The sequence below is a fragment of the Debaryomyces fabryi genome (genome assembly GCF_001447935.2).
Source record: "Debaryomyces fabryi strain CBS 789 chromosome Unknown contig00247, whole genome shotgun sequence".
In the NCBI taxonomy this organism is placed as follows: domain Eukaryota; kingdom Fungi; phylum Ascomycota; class Pichiomycetes; order Serinales; family Debaryomycetaceae; genus Debaryomyces; species Debaryomyces fabryi.
The window spans coordinates 1-8,882 of NW_015385673.1; the positions used below are offsets into that span (position 1 = coordinate 1).

An 8,882-nucleotide genomic window follows, 5' to 3' on the forward strand; every position below is an offset into this window, starting at 1 on the left:
GCTTAAATTATTTACTAGTTTGGAATAAAACATTCGGAATAGGTTTCATTGGAGCTCCAATATCTACAGCTATTAGTTATTGGCTAATGAGTTTCATTTTGTTAGGATATGTGATCTTTGTCGATGGAAGAAGTTGTTGGTATGGTCTTCAGATCAAGCAAGCTTTTAATATACGCCAGTGGTCAACGATGATGAGTCTTGCTTTAAACGGTACAGTAATGCTACTCTCTGAGTTTATTGCATTTGAAATACTAACCTTATCTGCATCTAGGTTTGGGACTTCAGCCTTAGCTGCTCAATCAGTGGCCTCCACAATCGCAACATTATCGTTTCAAGTACCTTTTGGAGTATCAGTGGCCATTTCAACTAGGATTGCTAATTATATAGGTGCCCACGATCTTGAATCAGCCAGAATTGCCAACAAAGTAGCATATATGCTAGCAGTCATTATTGGTATAACAAATTTCTGTTTGCTAATTGGAGGTCGCTCTATTATAGCAAATGGTTTTACAAATGACCAAAGGGTTATTGCTATAGCAGTCAAGGTTCTTACTGTCTTAGGTATTAATCAACTTTATGATTGCGCAAATGTACTATTTGCTGGCTGTCTTAGGGGACAAGGTAGACAAAAATTAGGCTCTTCTCTTAATTTAATTGCCTATTATGTTATTGCAATACCATTAGCTCTAATTTTGGCATTTAAGCTGGATTTAGGATTGATTGGTTTATGGTACGGTTTGGGCTTTGGAATTTTACTATTAGCAATAAGTGAAGCATGGTTTGTTTTCCATTCAGATTGGAGCGAGATTGCAGAAAGCTCGAGTAAAAGAAATCAAGAATAGATCCTCTATAGTTATTTTTTATTTCGTTAGATTGGTAAACGTTTTTAGGAACTTTTTGATTTTAAATTGAATTGAATATTTAAGACTATAGATTGATCTTGACGATTGTAATAGTATTGTTAAAAAAGATATAAGATTTAGGTTGCCTCATAAAAAGAACAAAAGTTTGTCATCTTATTCCCTACTTTAAGACTATACGACTATAAAAATGAATATTTTAAAGTAATTGGGAGTATTTATTGTTAATTTCTTTAATAACTCGAACAATTATTTTACTCAATCAAATACAGTCAATTTCACTAATAAGAAATAAGGGTATAACATTGACAAAATTACCTAATGGTCTGATCCAAGCACATAAATTGACAAACTTTTCTTGTAAGAATTCAGTATCATACGAACTTTTGAGTTCTACTACAGCCAATTCCCCAATATCTCTTAATCTCGATAACGTCTAGGCTAATTTTTTGTATTTGCATCAACAAGTATTGATTAAATACATTCTGAATAATCTTTTCTTGAGTTTTCTAAACCCTGTGGCCAATATCTCTAACTTTTATTGGCTACTGAACATGCTAATGCACTCGCCATATAAGTTGGGCCGTGAAAAAATCTTTTTGATGGACTTTCACATACAAAATTAGTAGACATTTCTTGTTATTAGGACAGCATAACGTAAAAGTAACCCCCTGCTAAAATACTTGCCGCACAATAGATTATCGTGTAAAATATCGGTATGCTGATGTGCAAATAATTTCCTGTTCGACCAAATCAAGTAGCTATTTTGTCCAAAAAACGTAATGCTTGATATTTGTAACATAAGGCTCTAACTTTCCTTAAATATCCTGGATGATATATTCGCATTACACCTGCACCTTGAATAATTGGCTCCAATATAACAGCAGCAATCCTCTCATAATTTGCTTTTAATTTTGCTTAAATTCTGCGATATTTTTTTTTCATTACAAGATCCATTTAACTTTGACCGTGGTACCTCAACAAAGATATTTTTTGTCAAATATCCACAATAAGATGATAGGCTACCTTTTATTATCCAAAGTGTGATATTTATCTATATAACTATTGGTATTTTATAATACATTATAATAATTACTCTTGCACTTGTTGAATATCCAGAACCGTTTTTTAGAGATAATTGAAAGGCTGCGAATATTGAATTTGAGAGATACTTACAATATTTGAGAAACTTTTTAATCCATAAATTTATTAGAAAATTGCCAGAAGTTTTCATAATTGTTTCAAACAAAATTACCAGAATTTTAACTAAACCATACGAACTATTGACGTGGGTTTTTCATTTATACTGTTTTGAATCATAATATGCGCCAATCTGCTCTTTTCTATTTTGCTTTCTTCGTCACATCTTGACAAAATAATACTTGATTTGACTGGTTTTGATGATTCAAAGACTAAATCAATTTCTTCTAAGGTTAAAGATTTAGTTTCGACAAAGAAGAAATAAATGATACATAATTGGAAAATATTCCAGAAAACGAAGAAGACATAAAACCAATATCTGATATTTTCCATGGCAACAGGAGCAGCGTAGGTATTTACAAAACTTGCAGTTCCTTGAACTAATTGAAACATTCCCATACCTCTAGCCCTCATAGGACTACTTAATATTTCAGCAGGATAAAGTGGTTGAAGTGGAGTATATCCAAAAGCGAAAAAAACGTTATTGAATATATAAATAAAAGCAATACCAACTCGTCCAGCAGTTTGATTTCCATGGTCTTGGAAAGCAGCAGTGCATGCAGCTATTACGGTAAATGAAAGAATAAATCCAGAATTTGAAAATAAGAAGACTTTTCTTCTTCCTAGTTTTCCAACTAAAAGTGAACCAGCTGTTGCAAAGATGTAACCCAATATCGAGTTAATACCATTTAATAGCAATCTCGTGGTGGCGTTTTCAATACCTAAGTCTAAAAGGATAGTAGTTAAATAATAGCCAACCACCGCTTGCCCAGAAAATTGTCCAAACCATGAAGCTGCAACAACCAAGGTGCTTCTTCTCGCATCCTTTCTGGTTTTGAATAATACTCTGCAATCGAAATAGTCCTTGATAGTAAACTTTCCAAATTCCATTAAAGACATTTCTAATTGAGCCATTTCGTATTCAACAATTGGATGAGAAGAGTCATCATTAGCATGGTACTTCACAAAAAAATTCCTAGCTTTATCAATATTACCTTTCATGTAATGAAATCTTGGTGACTCGGGAACAAAAAGCATCAGGACAACAACGATTCCAGGGCAAAGTAATTGTAACCACAATGGTATTCTAAAAGCTAAATCGCTTCCTTCATAGGTGATATTCGTTCCATAAGCACTCCAGGTTGCAATGATACTTCCTATATAGTATAGACTATTGTAGATACCACATAACACAGATCTTTCGTTCGGAGGAACAATCTCTAAAAGGTAGGAAGTACTTAAGGAGCAAGACAAACCAGAACCAAACGAAAGGAGAAACCGGCCACCAACAAACATGTTGTAGCTGTTAGATAAAGCGGTTATTATTGCACCCACACAAACAATACAAGAACCTATGAAAATGGTTGGCTTCCTTCCAATAAAGTCTCCCAACCAAACAAATACGGTAACACAGATTTGTCCAATTTGAAATATCGACATCACTAAACCAGTTCCCAGCGCATCTTTTATGCCCATGGTAGTCATGAAACGGGGAACTGCCAACAAAGCGGTAAGTAAAGACCCATCATAACCATTGGTTGTCGACACAAAGTAGATGCATAAGCAAGAAAAATAGATAATATATCTATTTTTATGCCATCTGGACACCGGATTATGCTTCAAAATATCCTTGTAACCATCTGTCGTGAGATTATGATTAACACTGTCTGAGCTGCTCATCTTCTCAGGTTGCGTATAGAAGATATCTTTCTTTTCTTCTAGGTTAATGACCAGCAAAGGTTTCCCTTCAGATTTGAATCCTTCTGTATCTTCTATAAAACTTTCTTCTTGTCCTTTATTTGACATTGACATTGATATTAATTATTTACATTTTATCCTCCATCTTTCATAGGATGTCTTCATTTATATATGTCTTCATTTATTCTTTTTCATTAGAAAAAACCACCTCCAATCAAGAAACGGACAAATGCACCATTTTTGGACATACTAATCTGAAAAAATATTCTTCTATTAAAAGCAGCGTGTCGTGGCGAAAGTTATTTGCGGGGGGAGTAAATACTTTGGAATTCTCCGTCCATGTGACTCAACTAAAAGTGTGAAATTCAGAATATTTAAAACGGAGAACTTGCCCTATGCGTCTTTAATAAAGCAAGAATTCCGAACATCGCATATTAGAGTGATTGATTCATGTCTGGAGAGAGTACTTCTAAGAGAATTGAAACGGAAATTGGACCCCAGAATAAGTACGAGGTACGGGAAATTCAACCCTTTACGAATTTGACTATCCAATCTTTGATTCTGGATAGTGGTACAATCACGCGGTTATCGGAGAGGATCGATAAAGGCAAGGCGATGAAGAAACACACGAGTCCGCCCCTGAAGAAGATAGGTACGAATTTCAAATTGTTAAGAGCATGCTCATTCTGTCGAAGGAGGAAGCTCAAATGTATAATGCCCCACAATTCTTACAAATGTGAAGAATGCATCGCACGAGAGCAAGAATGTATTTTCAACCATAAGATCGTGCAACCTGGAAGTAGAAGACTGTCACAAAATAAAACTAAATTGCTTGCTGCTTCAGCAAAGCATCTAACAGCATCAAGAATTGAACCGAGTAGCACATTATTTTCAAAAAGGAATATGGAGGTTGACTCCATAGCACAACATATTCCACCTACTATAGAAAATAAGAGTTATTCTTTACTGTGTGATATTGTTCAACCTTCTGGATACCACGTAATGGAGAGTATTCCACAAAGAGAAGAAAGCAGAAGTGAACATGGTACAGAGAACGAAAAAGGTGACATGTCTTTAAGAAATGAGGAAAACCTTCCCATAAATGACTCCTCATCCTTAACATGGTATTCTAAGGAGAAACTTGATCACCTGTCTTTAACAAATCAAAATGGCCCAAGTATTATCGGTAGCTCTCCTTCGCTTGATGGATTTTCTCCAGCCTGTGCTGATGAATTTTCAATTCTTAGTTCGAGTAGAAGGGAAGAAATAGGAATGCTTTCATTCAATATTTATAAAATTCATATAGAGCCATATACTCCATTCGTTCTGTATGACATGTTCAATTCAACTGACTCAGGATACCTTGATCATTTTAGCAAATTTTGTATTCATCTCGCCTCAGTATCGTCTTCCACGAACCAAATACCTCTCAGCACTATAGACTTATTATTTGAAGTGTTTAAAGGGTATATGGAGGATGATAGCAGGTATATATTTGATGAGGTGACATTATCCTTCTTCTTGTTACTTCCTTTGAGAATAAGGATTTCTGATAATATTGTTCAAAAGCATCTAGGGATGTTTAATAAGTTTTACGAAAAGAACGGTAATTCCTTACCCATAAATTTACTTGTTGGGGCGCTTACTGTTGATGCATTCTATTCATTGCTCAAAGGTACATGGGTGTTAACAACAAATACATCTATTTTAAAAGAAGTATCTAATTTTGTTGGGACTTTGAATAAAAAATGCTTCAACTATCATTATTTATCAGTAGCCTGTTTTCTATATAAATTAATAATGGTTGTTTCAAATATAAAGCTTTCATACGAAGAACAAAGAATTGAGATGCTACATCTCGAGTATGAAATGTTGCTATGGCCAGCAAAATTAACTCGGGAGTTATCCGTTGTCGAAGATGACTTACTAGCCACACCAGAAGCTTTCTTTTTACATGTTATACATAACACTTTATTAATAGAGTTTTATTCCAATGCACTTAGATACAAAAATAAGTTCGGTAAAATGAATTCTATCTTTGCAGTCCCGGGCTTGTATCAATTTATAGCTGGAATGGCAAAGAGTAATTTTCGATTAAATGAGGGTCTTGTAGGAAGATGGTCTTTAATTGCAAATTGTCAATTACATACAGCCAAGCTTCTACTTGGCTTGTATGAAGTTATGGAGTTTGAAGAGTTTATTCTGGCTTTAAGATTTTACAAGAAATCTACTAATGTTTTCGATTACGAGTTTCAAGATCATATATTTTCTCAAGTTCAAAAATTATTGACTAAGAATAGTTCATACAAGTTGAGTGATGATGATAAGGATGGACCGAAAGTTTTTTGGGTGTTCAGAGATGTTAGAAGTATGTCACTTCAATTATATATTGATGAATCAAAGGAAAGACTTCATTAATAACTCTATGAAAATGTACTCTTTTTTTAATTTTCTTTTTCTTTATTCTTTGTCCTAATATTAAATAGATAATATTACATGTTTGAAAGTTTAAATATAGACTCTACTTGCATCCAATAAGATTTATCTACTAAAATCATGTTTTTAAATATGCGGGACATATTTTCAATGATTAATCCAAAATTTCTTGTATTAGGAGTGATTTCTCTGAAAGTCACTCGTTTGTGTTAGATACAATGACTATTATTACGTAGCAAAAGTATTATCTCGTTCTCCGTTTTTCAAAATAATCAAGGCTTTTAACATAGTCATTTCTTTACACGTAAGTCTGTATTCACCAATTTTCTATATGATTGGGCAATAATATGTTCCGGTTTTCTCTTATACTCGACAAAATATTCCGTTTATTGTTTACGTCAAAAAAGAAAAATATTTTGTCTGTCGTTAACTAGACAATACGCCACCCCACATTCAAGAATCGTAAAATCGTAAGGTTTCCCCGAAAGTTTATTTCCATTTGCGGTTAGATTTCCGCATTCTCATATCTTGCAAGTATAGCGCATTGTCTGTCCTGCACCTAAACCATTACGGAACTTTGTGTTGTTTTTGGAAAGATACGCATTATTGAGTTCTGAAGTATAAATTTGGGGTAAAGTACGATCAAATAAAATAATCAATTTTTAGTTAAACATTCAAAAAATAAAAAATAAATAATGACTATGCTGGAGAATTTATCAACTATAGAACAAACACTTAAAAATTGGAAGTATAGACAAAATAACGTCGGAGATTGGAAATGTTCACGAGTAGGATGTGCTACTGAGATCTTTGCTGATCTCTTGGAAAATAAGGAAATCCCTGATCCATTCATTGATCTTAACGAAAAAGAAGTTCAATGGGTTGGAGAAAAGGATTGGGAGTACAAGAATGAATTCCAGGTAGACATTAATGCTGCAAGATTGAAACAGCATCAAATTATCTTCGAAGGCTTGGATACTTTTGCAACTGTATTTTTGAATGGAAAAAAGATATTGGAAAGTAACAACATGTTTAGAACTTACAAGGTAGATGTTAAAAAGATCATAAAATTTGGCGAAACAAACAACATCACGATTGTTTTTAGAAGTGCTTTGTTAGAAGGAAGAAACTTGGAAAAAGAGGTGGGAAAATTAAAATGTTTTAATGGAGAAACAAGCAGGCTTCAAGTTAGAAAAGCCCAGTATCATTACGGTTGGGATTGGGGACCAATATTAATGAGCTGTGGTCCCTGGAAACCTGTCCGCGTTGTTTCATACAACAATATTATTCAAGATGTTTATGTGAAGACGAATGTTACTGAGAAACTTCAGGCCTCTATTGATATTTTAACAGAGGTTAAGATTGCTAATTCTGAAAATTTAAGTATTGAAATTCAAGATCCAATGGTAATCATTTGAAAACACTTAATACCGAAATTCAAAAATCAGGTACTGTGATAAATAAATTTGTTGTGGAAGAACCTGAATTATGGTATCCGTTAGGCCTGGGCAAGCAACCGTTATATAATTTCAAGGTAACTTTAGGAACACAAACCATAGAGAAAAATGTTGGTTTAAGAAAAGTAGAATTAATTCAGGAAAAATTCGAAGACCAAGAAGGAACATCGTTTTATTTCTCAGTCAATAATCTTCCGATATATGCGACTGGATCTAATTGGATCCCAGCACATTCCCTTTTAACTCTCTTAACTGATCAAGACTATTCCGAGTGGCTTCAACTACTTGTAAATGGTAACCAGAATATGGTTAGGGTTTGGGCAGGAGGAATCTATGAATCAGACTTTTTCTACGAAACATGCGACCGTCTAGGTATCATGGTATGGCAAGATTTCATGTTCGCATGTGGCCAATATCCAGGATACCCTGAATTTATTGAAAATATTAAATTTGAAGCAATAGATCAAATCAAAAGATTAAGAAACCATTGTTCCATTGCTCTTTATGCTGGAAACAATGAAGACTATCAAGTAGCAGAACAATTTAATCTAGAGTGGGACAGAAACGATGTATCTGGAGATTATTCCAAAACAAATTTCCCTGCAAGAACAATTTATGAAAATGTTTTACCGAAATTAGTAGGAGAATATTCAGTCGATGTTCCTTATCATCCTGGTTCTCCATGGGGTGGAAATGGAACTGCAGATGAAACTACAGGAGATGTACACCAATGGAATGTTTGGCATGGAAATCAAGAAAAGTATCAAGATTGGTATAGGCTAGGTGGTCGTTTTGTTTCAGAATTTGGAATGGAAGCATTGCCCAACAGGAAAACTTATGAGGCTTGTATTACCGATCCTACTGAATTATATCCACAGAGTGAAACTGTTGATCACCACAATAAAGCAGACGGGTTTGAACGCCGACTTGCATTATACGTTATCGAGAATATAAAAGTTAAAGGTTTAGATTTAGATTCTTGGATATACGCTACACAGCTTATGCAGCTGGAATGTCTTGGTTATGCGTATAGATGCTGGAGACGTCAATGGAAAGGTGATGGTCAAAGGTACGCTGGAGGCGCAATTGTCTGGCAGATAAATGACTGCTGGCCAGTAGCTTCTTGGGCTATTTGTGATTTTTACAAGAGACCAAAGTTAGCTTATTATTCTGTTAAAAGAGAAAGTCGTACCGTCGGTCTTGGAATGTACAGAAATGAGGAGAAGAATAC

General features: G+C 34.4%; 5 protein-coding genes across 5 annotated transcripts; 4 read left to right on the top strand and 1 right to left on the bottom strand.

Annotated features, from left to right (window-relative positions):
* Window positions 1–218: 218 nt before the first annotated feature.
* Window positions 219–842, top strand: AC631_05651 (uncharacterized protein; the record flags this gene model as incomplete). The annotated part of the gene is made up of 1 exon (XM_015614480.1): window positions 219–842. The coding sequence occupies one exon, from the start codon at window positions 219–221 to the stop codon at window positions 840–842; it is 624 nt and encodes a 207-aa protein (XP_015464688.1).
* Window positions 843–2,126: 1,284 nt separating this feature from the next.
* On the bottom strand, window positions 2,127–3,872 carry AC631_05652 (uncharacterized protein; the record flags this gene model as incomplete). The annotated part of the gene is made up of 1 exon (XM_015614481.1): window positions 2,127–3,872. One exon carries the CDS (start codon window positions 3,870–3,872, stop codon window positions 2,127–2,129), a length of 1,746 nt encoding a protein of 581 aa, XP_015464689.1.
* A 789-nt stretch (window positions 3,873–4,661) lies between these two features.
* AC631_05653 (uncharacterized protein) lies at window positions 4,662–6,176 on the top strand (the record flags this gene model as incomplete). Its single annotated transcript, XM_015614482.1, has 1 exon — window positions 4,662–6,176. The coding sequence occupies one exon, from the start codon at window positions 4,662–4,664 to the stop codon at window positions 6,174–6,176; it is 1,515 nt and encodes a 504-aa protein (XP_015464690.1).
* Window positions 6,177–6,889: 713 nt separating this feature from the next.
* On the top strand, window positions 6,890–7,612 carry AC631_05654 (uncharacterized protein; the record flags this gene model as incomplete). The annotated part of the gene is made up of 1 exon (XM_015614483.1): window positions 6,890–7,612. The coding sequence occupies one exon, from the start codon at window positions 6,890–6,892 to the stop codon at window positions 7,610–7,612; it is 723 nt and encodes a 240-aa protein (XP_015464691.1).
* Window positions 7,613–7,956: 344 nt separating this feature from the next.
* On the top strand, window positions 7,957–8,844 carry AC631_05655 (uncharacterized protein; the record flags this gene model as incomplete). The annotated part of the gene is made up of 1 exon (XM_015614484.1): window positions 7,957–8,844. A coding segment is annotated over one exon (888 nt), but the record flags the coding sequence as incomplete, so codon positions are not given.
* Between the last annotated feature and the right edge of the window lie 38 nt (window positions 8,845–8,882).